Consider the following 23,687-nt stretch of genomic DNA (forward strand, 5'->3'; position numbering starts at 1 on the left):
GACTGTGTTTTGCAAAGCGAAGTCAAAATTCCAGTCAGCAGATGTACAAAAAAAAACATCGAAACAGTTGCAAAACAGAAAATAATTGTAGGTCTCAACTGGTCATCGTGATATAAACATATACGTCTATTTGACTATCTCTTACATAGAGGGGGAGATAATGATTTTCTACTCACCGACGCCCACAGCGTGTCACATGATGCGGTGAACAACTTCTGCCAAACCGTGCAATGCAATAAGCAGTCTGACAAACACAAGAATGTGGTTAAAGAATACGTTTCTTCACAACACAAAACAACGTAACAGTTTACAGACGCACGATAACACTGAACTAAACCGATACAAAATTCACAGTAAATAACCAAAGCAATGATTTATTTAAACAGACAACTTGGTGGATACACACAGTTCACTGTACTAATAATGGGGTACTGTAGCAAACTGCATTGACAATACACCTAAATATGTTACTGGTTAGATTACAAATCGAAAACATGCAAGTTTGTTTTAGTTGTTGACATACTACAGGAAAGAAATCCAGGAGACCTTATTTACGAATTAAAACTCACAACGCACATATTTATACCACCTAAAGGCGACGCACAAGTATCGAAACTGATTTGTCCTTCAACACGAAGACATTCACACTGCTATTACTCTCCCAGCGAGAAAAACAAACGACAGTAACTTTGCGTTCTAGTTCAGCAGCAGTCTGCTGGGTGCGTTCTGTACACTCTAAATACACGAGGAGACAGCGTGGGAACAAGAGAAACTAAATAAGACAGGGTGATTCCAACACAGAGTTTACATATCGTACAGAAAATGGAACAAACGAATAATCGGTATTGAGAGTAAACAATATAAGATTAAGCTAAGGTTTTATTTAATTAAATAAACAAATTATATGCAAGCACATATTCCATCAAAATAACAAAAAGAAGTGTTATTAGTTATGTAAGTGCAACTTACGCAAGGCACAGAAGAATAACGTAAGTATCTACGCTGTTAAAAAAATGGATAAATCTGCTATTAAGAGATAGCCAAATGATAGCCGGAATAAATAATACCCCAAAATTAGACATTCCATGTTCTTATTCTTTATTATTTTAAATCCAACGGGTAATTTCGTTCAAATGTTACGGTTTGTATGTCTAACGTTCTGTGCATATTTCGTTGGTACAAGAGTAAGTGGGCTTACAAATATGATTATGCAATTTAAACAGAAACATAAGCGGCAGTTTTGCTAAATTATAGGTAATGTAAAAAAGTAATCAAATTTCCGTTGTTATTTTTGGATTTACAGTTCCTTTACACTGGCACCAGAAATTTATTCTCTTCAATTTCGTCGGTCGACATCCAAATGACAATTCTTGTTGTCAACATGTTTGCAGAATCGCACATTTAAAAATGAACTAAGTTTCTTCATTCAATGCACTGAAATCACGTTGTCAAAATGTATGTTCTGCGAACTACGACAATAGTCTATATCGGCGAAAATTTCACGTGAAAACTGACAAGAACTAAGGATGACAGTCATACTTAAATCATATACACGTATCCCGTCTTATCGAGGTGACGTCATCGGGCACCAATGAAAACAAAATATATGCATAAGCAAATAATTTTAAAAATAAGTAAATTTGATGAAAAATATTCAATTAAAAATAATGATTCAGTATGCACATCGGAAAAATACGAAGTACTAACGGAGACCGCAAGGACATTATTTAGGGCATAATTCTGCTATGTAATAATTACTTTGCACACTAATTACGCATTACATACACTCACAGTATGTTTCGGCCACTCTTATGACCATCATCAGGAGGCACACAATCATTACAAAAAGTTAAACTGAAGATAAAGTTGGACTCTGCGACTTTATTTGAAATTAATATTTGTTGAAGTATTAAAATACTAAATTTTAAAATGTAAAAATAATTTATTCATACCTAGAAATATTTGAGTCGCCTATTATACTTTACAGAATGTCATTACTATATAAGTGTGATTTATGTAATTCTATCGAGTGTAGTACTCAAATCATCTGAAGGTGTGATTCGGTTATTTTAACATTTAAATTATTAGTATTTTAACACTTGTTTAAGCATTCAATTCAAATAATGCCTCAATGTTCGGAAATATTATCTTCATATATAATAAAAACATTTTTTATAACTGAGAACAGGAACGTCTGTCCTGGCTAATAAATAAATAAACCCTTTCCATTTCTAATACCTTGGAAAAAATATTCTTGGAGCTTTAAAGTAAAAAATACAAGAGGTCAGCAGATATGCTTAAAGCAAGATTATTTATTAAGTTAAAAAAATGGTGATTCTGGGCTAATGTGCATTACTTTTCAAGCTAAATTTCAACCTGGCATTGAATATTAATCGCTTAACGTTTCCTTATTAACAGACGAATCGACCAAATATAGTAATGGACGTTTTCAGAATTTATCTGCTTATCGATTAATTGTGACAAACGTTGTTTTCTGTGATCTTCAAAGATATTACCCCGTGTTTGGTAAATCTGACTTTGCCTTCTGTAAGAACGCACTAGCCAGGGATGGTTTATGCCACTCTTGCTTCTAAACGCCATTCTCCGTCTGAAACAAAGACGCGTGCTGCTGATGCTTGAGTGGAGACGTCACTCTATTGTCTTCTGTCTAGCACGGGTGGCCATTGTGTTTGACATATTGATAACGTAATAAAACTCTCGATGTTTCTGTGAAAAAGTGGTGTCATTTAAATACCTTCTAGAGCACTTGAACCGAGTGCCATTCTTCATTGTTTCTGTTATTGTTAACAGCTCACAACGGCCTCAGCCCGGTAGCAAAGCTAACGTACAGATTATCTAAGGTTTGGATGTTATTTTTTTTTACGAACAAAAATGTAATTCATCACATACAAAACTAGGGGTGGACACAATCCATCAACAACATCGGCCCTAACTCTGGAATCAAATTCTTGTTTATATTAGTCAGTCGGTAGTGACTGGACTACGGGCTTTGGTTTAATTCCCGGCTGAAGCAAGGCATTTCCCACCGCCACAGCGCCCAGACCACCTCTGGGAGAACCCACCACCTGGGGTACGTAGACACGTTATTCTAGGACAATGCGGTCGGAGCCTGAAACAGGCAACGTAATCTAATTTCAAAGTAGAATGTGTTCAACAGGGGTCCGCAGTGACCGCGCGGTCTGAGGCGTGGGTCTTGTGCCGCTTGGTCGCTGGGACCGTGGGTTCGAATCCCACTCAAGCCATGGATGTTTGTCCGCGTTTTTCTGTGTTGTGCTGTCCTGTATACAGGTAGAGGCCTTGCGACGGGCCGATCCCTTGTCCAAGGAGTCCTATCGAATGTCTATAGATCAAAGCCAACGAAAAGTTGGGACCTGCAGTGCTCAGGCACTTGAAGATGGGTCGTTCCCAGTATCTCAGTATCCCCAGTATGTGTTAAACATTACTTCAATGCCCCCGTATGCCTCCTAAGCCTGATAATTAATTACTATATCCTTCACTTTTGACCAAGGCGATTGGACAAGATCGTAACAAACTTTATCTTCTGATGTTTTGGAGACATGACCTCAGATATATGCCATGCTTTCAACAAACACAACGTATGTTTGAATAAAGCTTGTGGGTATGTCGTGGCTGGTCGTCTGGTACTGATGAGAAATCATTCATACATCCAAAATGTAAATATAAATAACGCACGGGGTCATTTTTAGCATGTACCAAAATATGCGTAAAAATATTCAATGAATAAAATAAAGACTTTTTATTGAACTGAAAACTTACACACGTCAGCAAAGGAAATTAGTGAATTAGTGCAGGTGCTCAAAATAACCACCACTAGCTCCCCTCGCAAGCACAACACACTCAGATGAATAACATTGTTAGCATCCCGTATTATAATGTTTGGGGCATTCTGTATACAGTTATTTTCTGATTCCGACTCATAAAACATAAATAAAATTCTCATTTTCCTAACATGTTCTTCATCATATTTATTTTAAATATCACATAGTTTATGCAGTTCCTGGGAGCTGGGAGGATGTGGAACAAGCTGACGGACAAGAACTGTGTGTGACCTCCATTATGCATTCATTTTATGCAATGAATACAAAGAAGGAATAAAAATATATGATTGTTTCCACCAGGTGCCAGATTTCATCTGCAAGGTATGAAAGTAGGAGACTGTAATATCGAAAAACAAGTACCATGGTTCCATATTTCAAATGCTGACTGAAGTATAATGTGATACACTTTATCACATGGCACTTATCGTGAATGGGACGTCTTGTTCGCCTGTAACAGATGATGCCAACAACAAAGAAATGAGATTCAGTTACACGCCCACTCAAACGTCCGTTGACACAAAAGGAAGCAAAATGTCTCTCTATACCAACTTATTGTTCTACAATTTCAGACAAAAGCAGAATTGTTTGAGTGGGCCTAGGAGAAGCATTTCACAACGTACACTAAAGTCGGTGGGGATTATCTTCCCACTGGCCTCCCACCATTCTCATTACTCGTTGGTAAATCCTCCGCCTTCACATCCATTAACGACGGAATTAAATAAATTCAATATACGATGAATAATGAATTCAGGAAATGATTCTTATTGTATATTCTAAAATTTAAAGCCTCTCAGCTAACAGTATATCCAAGAATAAACGTTTAAAATAATGTTTGTCTTCTTCTCCTTCGTTTCATGGCACAGACACTAAAGTTTGTTCCGACTTCACAAAATCATTCTAAATTTTCAAACGTGTGCTTCGGTCTCGACGCCATTTTATTTTATAGCCTACTGCATAATCATATTGGTTATCCTATCATCTGCCATTTATCCACATGAGGTATCCAACTTTGTCGAAGTCTGAACGTTTCTGTCAACTGTGCGTAATAATACGTAAAATTGTTCTTTTGGACTTTTTCCATCATCTAAATTATGGAATAATGAAACTACTACGCTCCAGGAGCTGGAATTTGCTTCCGTCTTCAAGTTAAAAAATATGAAACAGGATAAGAAGCCTGTTAGCTCTTTGTTCAGTTAGCCCCTTGTCAGACCTGGGCAGATAGAGTAGAAGTCTTCCTGATGATGGAGACACAAAAAACCTCCGAAACGTTAATGTAACTCCATACTTACGTGGCTGATCGTCCGAAAAGACTTCAATGCATTCAGTTGCCGTGAAAGCTACAATCTCATCGCATCAATATTTGAAACAGCTCTAAACGCACGTCACAATTAATTTACCTAGACTTCTCATCGTCACATGAGCACATCATCTAGATATGGTTACAAAAGCGACCCGAAAATAACAACACAGCTACCACCTGAAACTGGGATGAGACAGCAAAATTTTCATTCCAGGTAGGAAGAAATGCAAGCAGTAATGTGGTTATACTGAGATACAGCAAAGCAACCCTGTGGTTCATAATAACCAACGCATTTCTTTCTAGTTGAAGAGTTTGCACTTCATCACGAAACTTGGTATGATTATGTGGAGAGACCTGTCACTGGGTACTTTGTTGGGTAGGGTCACATAATACGGCGCCGATGAGAGCAAACCACACTACGTACAGACACGTGGAGAATACAATAGCTCTTAAATTAATATCATCTTGTAAAAAAATAATTCCTCGTTTTCGTAAGTTTTAAAGAGATAATGATGTTAGAAGGTACTTCATTTCCGACCATCCACATTACCCAGGACGGGTGCTAGATAGTGGTACTCCTCATAAACAGTCTTCGAAATAGATTTTATTCAGGCCAGCTCCAACAACGGTCAAAAAGAACTCAGATCCAACAGCGGGCTGCCGATGAATTCTTTCCGATACACGCAGATAGGCCTACATGTTCCACGCGTCACAACTGTACTCATTCATTTCTTTTATTTCTGCGCTAAATCCTACAAGTTAGATGCGTTTTCATAACAACGAATTTCAGTTTATTGCTTTGAAGGAAATGAATTATATTTAAAAACTCGTGAATAAATGTTATTTCCTCGTGTCAGATTGCGCGTCAATTTTAAGAAAGAACGACATTTTGTCACCGTCTGAAAATCTTTTTATGGTTTGCAAATCTAATATCACACAGCAGCCTTCATTTCTGAAAATATCCTCAAAAGGTGTAGAACGGACAGGGCATACCACTTTTAACGTCTCCCTTCTCATACACTTGGAAATCTTGAATATATATCTGAACTGCGATGCTTTGTTCACAGATCCCTCAAATCTCAAGGCGCCAAAAAACTTCTTTTCCCTTGGCCTGTACTGACCACACCAAAGAAACAGTTCTTCGTATGCAGAAATGAGGTAAAGCCTTTGGAAAGCACTGGTAAAGTTGTAATCGATGACGTGGTGTTTCCGTCCGCGCCACACCTGGTTACCATGCTCTTGCCGAGCGTGGCACAGTGCCTCACACCAAGGCATGGTCCACGCGCACACCCTCACGGAGCCGTCGGACCGCCACGACGTAACGAGTGGGCAGCGATACAGGCGAAACGCGCAAGTGGCTTCGTGAGTGTCCAGGTCCCGTAATACGAAACTCTCAGAGCAGCGAGTGTGTCGACACGGATACCAGATCTGGAGGCACAGCTCTTCGGCCACCAGGTTGCGCGAGCCCTCCATCTTGCCCCGACAGATGGGACAGGTGCTGCCATTCAGGCGCGCCATGCAGTTGCCGCAAAGACTGTGGCCGTTGAGGCACTGAAGGACTGGCGGTCGCAGCAACTCGTAACACACTGGACACTCCAGAATGTTCCTCAGGATCTTCCTGAGTTCTGACGCGCTGTCTGCCGCCACTCCACCACTGCTCGACCTCTCGTTCTTCTTGAGGAGTTGTGGCCATCCCAGGCCCTGTCGTTAAACAAAGTTTTGATTACATGACACACCATCACGTTGTTGGGTTCGTTATTCGCATTTCACTTGATGAAATCATGCAAATACAAATGAGGTGTGGTGGAATGATGACCAGCGATTAAATGGATAGACTGTTGAAAGAAACTAACTAGACCTACGAGTACCTTAAGGTGGTTTACTGTCTCGACACTGTGGGTAAGGTATGAAAGCCATTTGTGTGACATAACCTCGTTACCTCGTGAATGCGATTCATTCACATCTAATACTATTACTAGTATGGCGTAACAGCCCAAAATCGAGCCCTAGCCTCCTCATTCACATCATTACTGTAAAATCAGTCGAGCATCAAACGACAATGAATCTAAACGCATTTAAATAAACTACACCTTAGCCATTTTGCGTATCTGAATTATGTGAAAAGATATTGTGGTGCCATCTATTAAGTGTAAACCACACTAGGTTCCTCTCGTGAACACAACACATGGATACCGATAACAGGGTTAATATTCCACATTAAAATGTGTTTTCATCTTTCCGGGTACGTGTGTAGGCTGTATGTGTTTGTGAATGTACTTTCTTGCACGTGATGTAAGACACATTTTACTCACCATATTGTTCAGTAATAAAATGGACGTTTCACAGGCAGTACTCCAAGTGCAGTCCGCTGCTGATGTTTGTTCAATGCAATTCTCTCGCCTTTGCGGTAACCTAAACTCATATTTGATAAAAACATCCGGTCTGGTCGGATAGGGCTTCCCTTCCAACATCCGGCCAATGGGTACACGATATTTCTAGTCCTCTCGGACAAGGATAATTTCTTGGTACAAATTGCTTTTCGAACCTCAGCGAAACATAGTAAATTGTACTCAAAGAACATGATATTGAGAAAGATTTTCTCTCTGATGGGCTGTGGCAATAGTGGATTCATTATGCGAATGTTAATTTTGCGTTGTCCACTGTCTGAGGCATATTATACACACATCGTTTACAGAAGTGACTTAGAGCATTTAAAAGATCCCAGGTTCGACCTCAAGAGCTGTCAGTAATAACAAAATAAGAACAAGCATGTATGATTTGAGGTTCTCACAGCGGTGAGTATGAAGATTTCTGTCTTCTGGGTTGTTGCGCTGTGTAGTCTGGTCGATGTTAACCAACGTTTCAGAGGTCACACTGCCTCCGTCATCAGGGCGGTGAGTATGAAGATTTCTGTCTTCTGGGTTGTTGCGCTGTGTAGTCTGGCAGATGTTTACCAACGTTTCAGAGGTATACTGCCTCCGTCATCAGGGCGATTCATCTACTAGACTACACAGCGCAACAACTCAGAAGACAGAAATCTTCAAGAACAAACATATCCAGTCATAAAGACTTATGCAGTATCTTCCCTTAAAACTTTGGTTTCTACTGGCAGTTTAAAGTACTTGACAAGATAATTACAGCCAAATACCTAAAGAGGGATGTGGAACCAGTTCTCGTAGTGTTGCTTATAGCCTATGAAATGACAGTGTTCAACATGATACTTGGACACGAATTTCGATACGTCGTAACATAGGCCCACCATTAATGGCTCAGACAAGACTTATTAAAAACATGGCTGTCTTCTGGGAAGTAGCTACGTGTAGAGTGGTATAAGTTTACCACGACCTCCAAACCGATAAACTTCTACCAGAACACATGGCCCTACAATCCAGAAGGCAGCCATCTTCGTATTCACAATTACTATTCTTCACATACTTCAACAGCGTTAGGATGTCCGAATCAAAGAGGATAACATATGCAGGACACGTGGCATGCATGGGAAAGATGGGAAAATCATGCAAAATTTTAGTTGGAAACTTGAATGGAAGACACCGGTGACTACGAAATGGACTGGTAGACAGGAGTTCGATACCCGGCAGGGGCGAAAGATGTTTCTTCTACCTACCGCGTCCAGACCAGTTCTGGGACTCACTCAGTAAGTACAGGGGGTTATTTACTCCGGAGTAAAGTGACACATAGTAACGACGTCAGAAATGACTGGAGTTTTCCTCCATGCCCCCGAAGTTCTCATGGTGTGATAACTAAAACGCACCAGGTTGGACTGTTCATTTCAATCAGAGTAATCTGAATACAGCCCACGTGCTGAGTAGCAGTTTAACAAGACTATTCAAAATACAGATCTACCAGCATGGGTCTCTTTCATTTAACGGAATCTATTGACTGTGGTCGACGAGTATAATTAAGCCCGGGGCAATTGCCCCGCCCTTGCCCTGACACACTTTTAATTACGTACAACAGAACAGAAACAATGCCAGAACAACAGTTATGTCTTATCTGAAAAGGAAACTTAGCCGTCAATTAGGTCGACTTTCAGTGACTAAATTGGGCCCATTTGAATGTTCCTGTTCCAGATTGCGTCTTTACTCCTCTCGCCCGCCGAGATATGTGTAAATCACCACCGCAGTCCTCAGTTCTTTCCCCCGCCCCTTCGCTTTATCGCGTCGCCACATTTCCGTCCAGTGGCGATGAAGTGTAGTGTCCAGTGGTGGATCTCAGCGTAATGTCAATAGAATCCTTTTCTTTATTTTTTTTTTCTTAGAATTAGACCTCTATAATATTAAGATATCTCAGAGATACCTTTAATGTCGTAAGATTCTTCGGAAAGGGCTACTGTTAACATTCCACAGCAAAATTATATTCACTCTTGAATCTAATAATCGGTCCATAAAAGCCCCACGCTTGTGGGGCGTGGTCACATGCGTACAGACGGACGGAGGGATTCTAATAAGCGCCCCACAAGAACGAGAATGAACATCACTCGTTGCTTCCACTGACTGGATGAAAATCCCAGTCATTCAGTTCACAGCAAGTCAGTGTACTGACTGGGACGCTCCATTTTATCAACAGTCAACTTCCTACTGGTCTCATTCCTTGAGGTTCTTCAACAAAATTTTGTACGTATGTTTTAAGTCACGCGCACTGCATGTCCCGTCCTAGCAGTACTAGGTAAAGAACAAATTATGGAGCTCCTCATTATGCAGTTTTCTCCAGTCTCCAGACATTTATTACTTCGAAACTGCAGTAACATGGTAGTCAGAGTGCGTACAAAATTAAGAAATAAGATTCAAACTGCGATAAGAGATTATCAGGTGCTGAAGATGTTGATTGTGGTCCACATTTTTGTGCGGTTCTACAGGTGGTTCGAACGTTCTCGAAATGTCTGTAACTTCTGAACAGACTATAGGGTGGGTGGGAAGTAAGTAGGCATTAAATAATCGCTTATAACCATTTCTCAATGCCTACTTACTTCCTACCCACCCTGTACACGTCGTCATAATCTAGAATATCACAATCAAGGAGAAGCAGATTGAAAACTACATACTTGGTGGCAAGAAAACTAAAACTGGAGGCGATAAATGCAAAAATTCAAGAAGAAATAATTCCAAAATTTGCTACCAGTGGCGACAGTTTTTTAAATAAGAAGACGTATAGTCAACCTACAAAGAAAAGTTCAACTTTTACTATGTTTATTTTATGTACTGTTTTTTTATGTTCTTGTACTGACTTTGTAGTTCATTCCCGTAGCTGCTGTTGAGTTGGCGCATTCAAACAAACAAAAATTAATTTAGTTGAATAATTGAATCATTATAACCACCGTCAATTAAAACCTAATTTAACTGCAAATACCTTACGGCGAGGAACTTCGTCCCAAGCCTCTAAATGACACTTCAAACAGTTCTCACTAGAATACTTCTGGACAAGAACAGCAAACAGGAGGAGGTCGAGGACAGGAGGGCCCGAGAAAACCACAAAAAGCCTCAGTTCGGATAACCGGTGTCCAGGCTGAGATCTGAACCCGAGACCTGCCGAATACGAGGCAGGAGCACAAACAATTCTACCACGACGTTCGGTGAGTTCTGCTTTAAAACAACACAAACCTCGACTGAGGGGGAAATTGATATTTACAGAAATACAATCGAAGCAAAGTGAAATAAAATATTAACAGGCAGGTTTGAATTAGTGATATTGGTCGTTGAGTTTTCTGAATCACGTGCTACCACGCACTGATCACAAGCCACTGCCCCCCTGCCTCATTAGCTTGCTTGTACATAGCAGCAGCTGTGTCTCTTAATTGGTCTGTGCTCCTTGAAAAAGAATATCATTAACAAGCACGTCGCTTTCTGCTGATTCTTCCACTGCACCATCCTGTGGTTTTTAGAACACTTTCTGAAGGCATGTGCGCGGCAGACGCCTGGTCTAACTAGACGGTTAAGGAAACTCACAGGCGGCTTGTTTTATGTTAAGGACTTGGGTTCTCATCCTACTCCAGTTTCTAAAATCAAGGAAAGAGATTTTCAAAATTAAATATTGTAACCCTTAAACTATATATGCCCTTCCTTCTTCGTAATTCGGATCATAAAATAAAGTACTAAATTGCCTACCAAGTATGACGGTAAAATCAAAAGTAGTAAAGACACAGTCATAAATATTATCCTTTTTATTATTAATAGCAGTGGCTCTACAGTCCTCGAAGGACCTTGGCCTCCTCACATATGGGAGGTTTCTTAATCTATTTAGATTTCTGGTAGGACTCCTTGGACGAATGATGAGCCCGTCGCAAGGCCTCTGCCGAAACAGGACAGCTCAACACGCGCTCCATTAGAAGCGACCACCGTGATCGGCAAAAGGTTTTAACTTAACTGGGATTTATCCCATGACCCCAAGCACATGATCCCAGTATGCGACCACAGCACCAACGCGCCTTAAAAAGTACCCTACAAGAACCAAATTCTCTTAATAGAATTACAATGGTAACGGCTATAACAACACACGCATTCATGAACATTATCCCATATGACCCCAAATTCCTTAGCATGAAATAATCATAAGAACCAAACAACTAACAAACACTTGTTTATACAGATAGAAGAAGACTTTCAAAATGTTTCCGACTTATACCAAATAAAGTTGACTAATTCGGTAGTTCTTATTGCCTTATAAACCGTAAACTTTCGTTGGTGACTGTCTTCTGAGTTGCAGCTACGTGTAGTCAGGTAGAAGTTTTCCGACGTTTCAGAGGTCCTTGCTGCCTCCACCATCACGGCGATGAGACGACGGAGGCAGGAAGCATCTCTGAAACGTCGGAAAACTTCTACCTGACTACACGGAGCTGCAAACCAGACGACATCCATCTTCGTACTCACCGCCATAAAAACCTCAAAATCTATTATGCAAACTTCAGTCATTTCGTTCAGCAATAACCTACATAAGTTGCGTAGTTCGTAGTTCGCTTGTCAGTGACAATTGTGTTTTTCTTTTATTTAATAACCTTAGGTGTCCAACCGGTGCCGTCCTAATTCTGCCCCGGCATTATAATGTAATCCATAGGATACCTCGGACGGAGTATCAGAAGTCTCTACGCTCATAGGACGCGTACTAAATGGGTATCATTGCGCGTAGTTCATGACACTTTATCAATTACATTGGTTGTATAGCGTCGAAGATAGTTATAACCAAAGGTTAGAAGAATTTATATGGAGGCACTGCGGAAAACCACAAAAGGCGTAGGAACAATAAGAAACAAAAAGAAAATATTATCAGAACACCTTGAGTGGAAGGGAGCATTTGGAAAAGGTAAAGAATTCCTTAACCACATACGCGAGTTTCAGGTTCAGAAGAACTCTGGTCCATGGAGTTAATTGTACGTACAAAAAATATCACTGTCACTAAATTCTATGCGATTTGTTCGAATGTTCTGTGTAACCTACGCGTATTTAACAAGACACACAGAAAAATAATTATCTTCGTTTATGTGCCGATAGTGGAATAGTTTCACTCTCGATTAAATCTAAACTGGATGAAGACCTTGTGTACCATTCGACTACAGCTCGTTGCTCTGTCAGGGTGACAACGGACCGACCAGCTGGAGCTGTTACCTGGAGGATGCTTTAATTATTACCAACTTGACCGGTTTGGTTTCCGGCCTTCTGTCACTACTCTGCTATGTGAATAAATGCAATCGTCCTCCATTTCCGACAAATAATTTTGAGTCAGAAATTGAAGCAGGGCGAAGTCAAACGACCGGAAATTCGAAGTCATGAAACTCTGGGACCTTTCGATATGTGAATATCTTTACCCTCAGCGAGGACCTTGACCCAACGACCTCTGTCTCACTTTGTATAGCTTTAGAATTATCATCTCATTTTTTTAATATCGTTTCAATTGTCAATCGGTTGTTTCGTGACAAGCGAGAAACACATTATCGTGACATGTACCACATTGCTAAAATGCTTCCAGTATACCAGAAGAGCGTCTGTGTTCAGTGATTTTAAAAACTGTCAGGTCGCAACTTTCGTATTAAAACCATTCAACGGACATCAATTAAATGTTGATTCTGCGCATTTATACTAAATCTGAAATTTCAGGGTCTGACGGTATTTGGTTGTTTCGCGGTCGCCCTGATAATGGAGACAGCAAGGACCTCTGGAACACTGGTAAACTTCTACCAGACTACACGGCGCAACAACCCAGAAGACAGCTACATTTTATCTGCAAACTATTTCATGCGTTGTCGGAGAACGGTATTAAAATCTTTCTTTAAAAAATGGGGTGTAATGCTGTGGACTGAATTCACGTGAATCTGTGCAGACTGTTATGAAAACGGTAATGAATCTTCTGGTTCAATAAAATACGGGGTGGGGGGGGGGAATTTTGACCAGTTCAGCTACTACTAGTTTCTCATGAATTAATCGAGTCCATGGAGATACATTTCGTCCGCAAAGAATTAAAATAAGTTAAAAAAAGTTGACAGGATACACAATGGCGATACTTAGTATGTTCTTCTGGTGTTGGCGCCGTTTAGACAACCCTGAGAATGGAGACATTATGTTTCTCCGTAACGTGGTCATCTACCGACGAGTCTGCTCGGTTCCAAGACTCAGAAGAACATCATCATCCTCACAGCAATGAAAACCTCAAGTCTCATACAATGGCGATTCTCACTGTGATGACCGAACCAGAAAACAAGCGGTATTTTTACATACCACTTACCACTGGCGCGAATTTCTACTGTGGCGTCAATGCAAGACAACAAATCCTACAAAATGTGTCTTATTTCGCATGACATAATAATTTTATTACTATTGCCAAAGCCACAAGTTGGAAATCAAAATTTACCTGCACTATTTCGTTTCGACAAGTTCCGCCTGGCACGGAAACAGCATGGCATTTCCTGAAACTATCGCACTGCCATCGCCACAAAAAACCGCTTAGGTCAGGAGAAATTTCCCGGCCTCTTTGTCGCAAGGCAAACTCCGGGGAAAGAGGCAAGCCCAGGCATCGTTCTTTCGAAATCTTATCACAGCAAACATTTATGCCACGGGAGTCTATCTTAGGATAGACTCAGCCCCACCAAATCACGTGTCTAAATATGGTTAAAAATTATCTACGGCTGGAATAACCTGAAGAGGAAGAAGGGAAGATGTCACCTTGATATTCTAGGTTTAGATGGAAATATAATATTAAAATGAATCTTAAATATATAGGATGTGAGGATGTTGCCTGAACCCCTCTGGTTTAGGACGGAGTCATGTGGTAGGCCTTTTTAAACACGTAATAATACATATGAGTCCATAAATGATACAGACTTTCTCGACTAGTTGGGAGAGTTGGTGGATTTTAAAGATGTGCATTGGCCTATTGCAGAAAAAGGGTTTGAAAAACACTTCAATTAAATAAATTAATTTACACCAACACGGACCCTGCACTAAATTGTACAGGTTGCTGAATAATTGTTTACCACATTAATCTCGAAATGACTCGCGTGTACCTCATACACCTGCCTCTCTGCTGGGCTTCTATGTAATGTGTGTTATTAGAGGGTAAGCAGTAGGCAGCGCACACGAGATATGCAAGCATTATAAATCAACTCCTGTGCAGCAAACGAGGGGCCCGTAAGCAAAAAGAAAAATTCATTTAATGACGCGTGTTCTATGAAGGCAAATGGCAAGTAATTATCAATTTGGAGAAAAGAGGTCGGAAAACTAACCACGGTCTGTAGACAGAGACAGCAACACGGACACTCAATTTGTCCGTGTTTTTCTGTGTTCTCATGCCTTGGCTTGGTCTCGCAATGGGCTGATCCCTTATAAAAGTATTTTAAGATTCACAGTTGCAGAGTTAATAAGGATTACAGATCGTAATGCCGGAAACTAGAAGAATAAAAATGATTCTTCACTGTATGTATTTATTCCTAGTGCTAGTCGCATAAATAATATCTTTCTAAAACTAATATGACTAATTTCCTTAACACTTAAGTTTATACATAAGTGAGTCATTCGGAATTCAGGCACAAAAACGCATCTAAAAACTTAACATTCTAATAAAACGTCTCCTAGGCAGATTATTAGAAGGCTACTAGAATGGGGTATTAGAAATTGCTTATCGGAGAGAAAATGAACAGATGCTGATGCACGGAAAGGAATCTAGTGGAGCCAGCAAAGAAGCAGAGGTAGTAGAAAACAAAGCCATGGGCAAGTTGTGAAGTTGGCTGGACTTTTTCAGTAGTTTTAAGGTAGACATAAAAACACGCAACAACATGAAGATTTCTGTCTTCTGGGTTGTTGCACTGTGTAGTCTGGTAGATGTTAACCAACGTTTCTGATGTCATACTGCCTCCATCATCAGGGTGGTGAGTATGAAGATTTCTGTCTTCTGGGTTGTTGCGCCGTGTAGTCTGGTCGATATTAACCAACGTTTCAGAGGTCATACTGCCCTCCGTCATCAGGGCGATGAGTATGAAGATTTCTGTCTTCTGGGTTGTTGCGCTGTGTAGTCTGGTAGATGTTAACCAACGTTTCTGATGTCATACTGCCTCCATCATCAGGGTGGTGAGTATGAAGATTTCTGTCTTCTGGGTTGTTGCGCCGTGTAGTCTGGTCGATATTAACCAACGTTTCAGAGGTCATACTGCCTCCATCATCAGGGCGATGAGTATGAAGATTTCTGTCTTCTGGATTGTTGCGCTGTGTAGTCGACCAGACTACACAGCGCAACAATCCAGAAGACAGAAATCTTCATACGAAGAATCGCCCTGATGATGGAGGCAGTATGACCTCTGAAACGTTGGTAAACATCTACCAGACTACACAGCGCAACAACCCAGAAGACAGAAATCTTCATACTCATCGCCCTGATGACGGAGGCAGTATGACCTCTGAAACGTTCGTAAACATCTACCAGACTACACAGCGCAACAACCCAGAAGACAGAAATCTTCATACTCATCGCCCTGATGATGGAGGCAGTATGACCTCTGAAACGTTGGTTAACATCGACCAGACTACACAGCGCAACAACCCAGAAGACAGAAATCTTCATACTAAGAATCACCCTGATGATGGAGGCAGTATGACCTCTGAAACGTTCGTAAACATCTACCAGACTACACAGCGCAACAACCCAGAAGACAGAAATCTTCATACTCATCGCTGTGAAAACCTCAAATCTTACACGCAATAACATAATAATACTTGAATCTAGTTGGCTTATGAAATAAAGCTCGAACATGCGTTGTAACACTTGCGATATGATTCTCTGCGTTATAATAGTAGCTGTGTAGGCAGAACCAATTCGTGATTTGAACTGTGATAAAAGTACTCGAAAAGCAAGACGCTGCCCCGAAACTTCTGGAAATCTTTCGAACATGGAGGAGTGGTTACCAAGCAGGTCCATTACTCGTGAACAAGGAAGAAGTTTCAGCAAACAACTTGTGTTAACTGTGAGGTAGCTGCTTTCTTGGGCAATAAAGAAACACTCAGAACCGGTCACTGGCACCACTATGGGAGATGTGTATTATCTAACAAGTCAAATATAAGCGCCAATGACCTAAAATTTATTTAGAAATCGTGTATGCAATAATACTTGTTAGCAATTGTGCAATTTAATTACACTCGTCGGTAATCCGCATCTGGAAAAGATTCATATCAAATATAATTTCAAATTTATAAAATATAATTATTATGCTTGAATCATCCAGATGGAAAGAAACCCTTCAAATTATTTGAACTTTAGACATTTGCTTCAGAGATTTTATGTAAAGCAGTAAACAGTTTTGTAATAACGAATTCATTTGCTCGAATATAAAACTTGGAATCAGAAGAGGAGACATTGAATCTTGTGTTATTTAATTACATTTTATGCATTTCTCACACACACAATAGATTACATGTATCAACAAATAGAAATAGGACAATACATGATAAATTGGGAAAGATGCAAAATACAGCGACCGTAGTCTACTTAATTAACTGTCCCAGCACTTGCATAGAAGGGTTGAGTAAAACCATGAAAAGCTTCAGCCAGAATGGCCTGTCTGCGGGCCGAGATTTAAACTAAGGATCCACAAAATTCGAAACCGGATTGCTATCCATTGCATTGCTTTGTGGGATAAGGAAGGCGTAAATATTCAAACACACACAGAGCACGCAGAACTACAGCGTACACTTGACGTATGTACTGACAAGATGTGGTGAAACTAGCCGATTTTTTTTGTGCAGGGAGGAAGTTAAATGAAAGGAGGACCTCAGCTACAGTTCTAAGAACTAAGAAGGAACATTGTGCGTGGCAGCGGACTGACAGAGACCGGTTCTGCAAGGCATCAGGTGGGGAGAATTTTGAAAAATAAATTGAAATATTTGATAAGTTTCGAAAAATCAAAAGATGCTGGAAGTTGTCCGAAAAGCGCACAAAACAGGATATTTTTCAAAAATTCCACTTTCAAATTTTTTTTTCAAATTTTTCAAAAGTTTTTGGTTTTGTGCGCTTTTCGGACAATTTCCAGCATTTTTTGATTTTTCGAAAATTTTGAAAATTTAAACTTACATCAAAAAGCAAGCATAAGAGATTGGCACTGTCGCTTTGTTGGCAGTCATGATAACTGTTTAATACAGGCCTGTAACTTTATTTGTGCTCTAAACAAACAGGCTATTATCGTCAAAACTTTGTACCGATCAGTTCTTCCCTTACTCTTAAGCACCAAGTTTAAACCCATATAACATAAAACGTAAAATTATAGTTCTGTTCATTTTTATGTATGAAATGGAAAGACAAAAAACTACTGACATGAAATGTAGGAATAAAATTTTCGAATTTGATAAAACAAATTATTCGTGAAACCAATTTTTGGCTTAATACCGTCGTTACTGATTGTTTGAAATTTTGAGAAAAAAAAATTATTGGCTAACGTTAGGTAACAAGTAAGCACTGTGTGAAGTTAAGTTTTATGGGTAGAAGCCCATATTTGCTGTTCTGTCGATGATCTGACAACGTCGATACGCCTCCGTTGTGATCGACCTCGTTTAAGCCCACGTCGTTTTACACTCGTGAAATCGTATGTCTGTTTTGTGTACAATCACACAACAAAACAAAGTCATGAATCAGAATAAGCATATACACAGAGTTGACACGTGTTTTTAAGTTAAGATGCGATTCGTTAAAGTTCACAAAAATCAGCCACACTATCCTCACACCCGGCAGATCCTCTGACAAGAGACTTGAATCAGAAACAGGCACGGACACGTGGAAGGGGAAAACAAATGCAATCTTTGCTGTCAGGTACGTAAGAATTCACTAAAATAAATGTCAATCTTGTTTCCACATTTCAGCAACTTGGAATCTACTCGTTCCACGTACGAAGGTTAATGAAATACAAGTCGAATTCCGACTGCATATAGAAGCAGAACTTATACTTGATTAAACACCATACCTGTTAACACTTTAAAAGGCGAAGTTCATCTAAATAATACTCAACATACTCAGTTTTTACGTAAAATAAAAGCATCTCGTATGCAAGGATATATTCGTACGTAGGATTTGAGGTTTACACGGCGGTGAGTCTGAAAACAGCCATCTTCAAGGAACCATACATCACTGCTGTTGGGCAAATAATTGAGGTTTATTCACTCTGAACCCATTAATTAAAACTGCAGGAAAATTCAAAGTTATTAAAAGTTAAAGTTGGTGGTACATGTAAGCTAGTGCTCTGGTTTTGAGGCTTAAGACCCAACAAAAAATAAATCCAGATGTTGTAGAATCGTAGGTAAAATTTTACGTTTCATATAAACATACTGTCTCCATTTTCAGAGTTGAAATTCAATGCTGCATCCAAGACCGTCATTTCATTTACATTTCCCTGTCCTGGGCGAAATTCGAAACCTGCTCCCGACTTTGGGCAGCGCGCAACTTAATCCGCTGAGCCACCGTAGCCACCACAGATAAGCCCACTTGATTCCCACAACAGGAACGTGGAACATTTTTCTCCGTTTCGAAGTGGAGCATTCTTATGATACCACTCACTCTCTCAGATGCGAGTAAATCATTTGTAATTTCTCCTTCTTTTATCGTAACCACGCGGTTTCAACACTCACTGCTTCTTCATTGCGCTTAGCCATTGTGTGGACGTCCCACCGCGCCATCCGATGTGCTATTGTTGCCAGTAAACGATTGAAGCGCCCCTGCTGGGATGCTGCTTGATTGCTTCTATAATACATTGACACGAAGGATGTGTGTTGCATTCCGCAACGCAAAACTCGGCCAGACGCATGTGCAGTTGTGAAGACAGGCCTATCAGTTACACGAGAAAGAAACTTTTGTTTGAAATGATCATAAAATGTACAACGTGGACTGGTGAAGATGAGCTTATCTTGTAAGAACCATTACCCTCGATACGGATTTCTTTGTGGTTGTTGCGCCGGGAAGTCAGTAAACTTCTACCAGACTACAAGACGTAACATCCCAGAAGACAACCATCTTCAGACTCAAGGCCGTGAGAACCCAAAATCTTACAACCACTACTCTGTTGCCTGGAGGTTAGCTTGTTAATATTTGATAAACAAACAATTCACACAGCGAACGGAAATGACAATTTATTGCCTAATTTCATGTACTACGAAAACAAAGTTTGTCACATCACGATGTTGTCTCTTTACTCCCTTTCAACTTCTGAACCATCTGACCTTTTTTAAATAAATATGATGCAAAACCGCGGGATATCATACAATCCTTAATGACAACGTTACAGACGCACGAACATCTGAGGTCGAAACTACACAAACGCCAGTTAATACAAGGTCCTGACATGATATATGACAATAAATTTTCGAAAAATATGCAATATTTTATAGGTTTTTTTTAAAGATTGTATAAACAGCTCGGATGCAGCCGTCGGCCTTAAAATAAGCCCTGACAAAGATGTTCAGTAAGCAGGCCAAACAAAATTAAATACGAAAGAGGGAAACGAGAAGTTCTTGATATCGTGCGACAGATACGAGGGTATCACAGGAAATATAGACAGAGACTGAATATAATAAATAAATATCGCAAAACTAAAAGTATTTTCAACCAGGTACATTTTAATGTTGTGGATTGTTCCAGTATATAAATAGAATGGTATAAAACACAAATATTGAATCTAGGAAATAACGTTTAGGTCTTTTCTTCAACATTTCTGTTTACTTCGGATACATTTTAATTCAAAATTCTTATAGTTAATTATGGCAGTTAATAATAGAGTAACAAGGCTGTAGAAAATAAATTTATATAACACTTAAATGTAGTTAAAAAGTTGGACCAAAGATGAGAGAAGTAATAGACTCTCCTATTACCACGACATAGCTCGTACAAACACATTAGATAGCAACAAATACTGACATTTTAAACTATGAACAGGGTATAAATGTACAATGATTAATAACTATAAGTTTAATTTTGATTTGATGAGTTGGATGATTGTTACAAACATAAATTATGTTAATTGACTTTGCAATGACCTAACACATGATTTCCGAAGGAGACTTATATATAAACAGAATAAATACGGTTAATGGTGTACGTAATCAAGTTTGCAGATTTTCAAGATTGTAGTTGCAACACTTAACATTATAAAAATTTCCAAACTTTTAAGAGGGCGACCTTTGGTACCAGCAGGTTTATAAAGAATATTTTAGTAACAACTTTCTTCCTGCAGATGTCTAGTTACAACAATATAATTTCCAAGAAGACAGGCCTGTTTTCAATTGTTGACGACAGCAGAAGAATATTAAGTAGAATCCCGATTATCGGACATAAACCGGACCGAAGAACAGATTAATCGAATATGTCAAGTAATATGGAAAACTAATGAAAAATACATCATTTGGTTACGAGGAAAATTCAATACGGCATCAAATTTAAAATCTCACAACCAAAATTTGTATTTAATAAATGTAAATCTGCAAATGAAAGAGTTTAATGTTTAAGAAACTGGTGTTTACTCGGCACGTCGGATAAAACGTAATGTCGGATAAAGGGGGCAGCCCTCTAAATTGGAAGTACCAACGTGAGAGGCAAATGACTAATAGGAGAAAAATTCATGTTGCATAACAAAAATAAACAAGTAGACCAAACGGAAGACGGAAGGACTAATTCTGAGCTGAACCCGGGAGCTGCAGCAGTCAGACAAAACTCAAACCGCATAACAAATAGAACTGTCACGTTTCCCACCAAAATTTTGTGCTGATTTCTTATTTCTCTCCCTTTCTAACTAACTTTTCGGCACATGATAAGCCGCTTCAGTTATCTTTATAATAAGCAAACGTTACATTTCTACAAGTATAAAGTAATGAACATATTTTCAAGGACCATGAATTCTAACTGCTCATTAGTCACGTTAAGTAAGAATAGGATATTAATCTAATATTTATGTTGAAGTGATTGAGCTATTTCATTTCAAGTGTTTGATTACATTTGTTACTTGTTTATTGTCATTGATCATCAGTATATTCTGTGAGAAACATTCTGCCTCTAAAAAAATATTCCTTTTTTCCCTAATTCAATTAGTAAGCCACAAGCCTTGGTTACGAATAAAAAGCTCTGAATGGTCAATTTATGTATGAATAGAATGGGCTCATCTGCCGCCTGGGAGCAGGCGAGGGTCTCCAGGCACAAAGCTGAAGCCGCGGGCTTATGACGGCGTAGGCGTAGGCCTGTAATTACAGTCTGCGCCAGACTCACACGGAGTCAGTGAAACACGATTATAAATTATGAATATCGCACAGCTCTTGTTACTTACTACAGATTCATTATATCAGTATTAGAGTGAGTTGAACGTTATCCATTGATGATGTAGACCGCTAAAGTGTAGGTTTTCTAGTGGCTACAGCAGGCGTAGTCGTATAATATTCCACAGGTTCCGGGTTTGTTCACAACCGTCGCCACTAATCTTAACCGCAACACGGAGTTTTCCTCCGGGGGCTTCCCCGGTTTCTCCGTGGCATCCCAACAATTACTCCATTCACACACAGAAGAAGGCAATGGCAAACCACTTCTGGATCATCTGCCAAGAACGTATATGAACAGGTCCCAGTCCGAGAAAAGGATGGAAGGATTTTGTTCATATGGACCTGTCGTCAGACAGAACACTAAAATAATAATAATAATAATAATCTCGGGCTTGTAATTTTTGCAAAAATTCATCTGCCCCAGTTAATTCGGGACAACAGAATTTCTTCTGTCTCATTATTACTAAACTGAGTTAATTCAGGTCGTGAATAAAATATGTATGTTAGATTATAGATATCAGTAAATGACGAACCGCTGGAATTTCATATGCTTATATATATTACGCTAGATCGTAGGCGACTGTGACGACATTTGTGGGATGTGATTATGAACAAGCTAATTTTTACAAATAATAGAAAGTGGCCCCGAGATAATAATCATTACAACAATATAAACAACTTTTGTACAGTATAACTATTTTTCATTAAAACTCGTTTCAATAATTTCATTTTCGTGGGTAGCTTATATTCCTAGCGTGATATAAGAAACACAATTCTTTTGGATCACATATTCATAAAAATTCATGGAAGGAATTAAAAATAATTTTGAATCTTGTGTCAATGTAGTCACAACCAGTCGCCTGAAAACGGTAGTACAACTAACAGCCGAAGCGTCAGGCAACATCGTTCAGTATAATAGGCTTGCTGGTAGGCGTATAGACATACTTATGGCAAGCTTTGGCCTGAACGTATCATTTCTATTCTTCCAGTGCTTGAATAGTGCGCTTGGAGGCCAGTCCACTGTAACCCCCATGGGGACACACGTCTACTGTAATCCAATCCGCATTCCGCCGGCGACTTGTTTTTGTATAAAAGAGCTCATTTGTTCGCGGACAGAGATTGATGGGAAGTTTGAATCATTTCATTTCAAAAACTGTCTGAACTAGACAGCGTTGAGGGGAGCATCAATGCTATTGAAAATAAAAAAGAGAATAAAACAAAAAGGGGAAAAAGGAGTGGTTAAGAATGTAAGGGATATTTTTATCTGATTGGTGAGAAAAATCGAACAAGTATCGCTTACAGGAAAGATCACGTGTCTTTCTCGCACTTCCGGTGTTACTGAGAAATATGTAGTCATTGGTAATACAAAACACAGATCTGTTGTCACGTGTTCTTGGCACTCAGTACATAAAGTAATACATAATGGGGAGGTCAAGTCTGCCCGCCTGTCTGTTCAAAAGTTTCGTCTCTCATATTTGGCCCCTTGGCCGAATATCAGTTGGCATTCTATCAACAGCGGCGGATTCTGCATTAAGAGGAACCAATCAACTTGCATTGTGATCTCGGTCCACTACTATCCCTAAATTTAAAGTTACGACACTTTTTGATAATTCTGCACCAGGATGCATCTCTCGTACTTGCTTCGTTGACCCCCGCAATGTTCTCAGCACTACGCCTTCAAATGCACCCAACTTCTTGGATCCTGAGATATGAGGTTCTCACGGCGACGTCCTTGGTGGTCTTGTGTCCTGT

The 23,687-nt window shown here is 39.6% G+C and overlaps 2 protein-coding genes across 3 annotated transcripts in view; both read right to left on the minus strand.

Moving 5' to 3' along the window:
- Positions 1-23,687, minus strand: part of LOC110826542 (prostaglandin reductase 1) — a 239,427-nt gene that overhangs the window by 148,126 nt on the left and 67,614 nt on the right. The window lies entirely within an intron of this gene.
- LOC147874014 (E3 ubiquitin-protein ligase sina-like) lies at positions 3,755-8,059 on the minus strand. The gene is made up of 2 exons (XM_022057276.2): positions 7,473-8,059; positions 3,755-6,861 (listed from the first exon to the last, which is right to left on the minus strand). Exons 1-2 carry the CDS (start codon positions 7,629-7,631, stop codon positions 6,001-6,003), a joined length of 1,020 nt encoding a protein of 339 aa, XP_021912968.1. The 5' UTR covers positions 7,632-8,059; the 3' UTR covers positions 3,755-6,000.

Source organism: Zootermopsis nevadensis, unplaced genomic scaffold (genome assembly GCF_977971745.1).
Source record: "Zootermopsis nevadensis isolate Lab colony 2312 unplaced genomic scaffold, Znev_1.0 Znev_ptg000012l, whole genome shotgun sequence".
NCBI lineage: Eukaryota > Metazoa > Arthropoda > Insecta > Blattodea > Termopsidae > Zootermopsis > Zootermopsis nevadensis.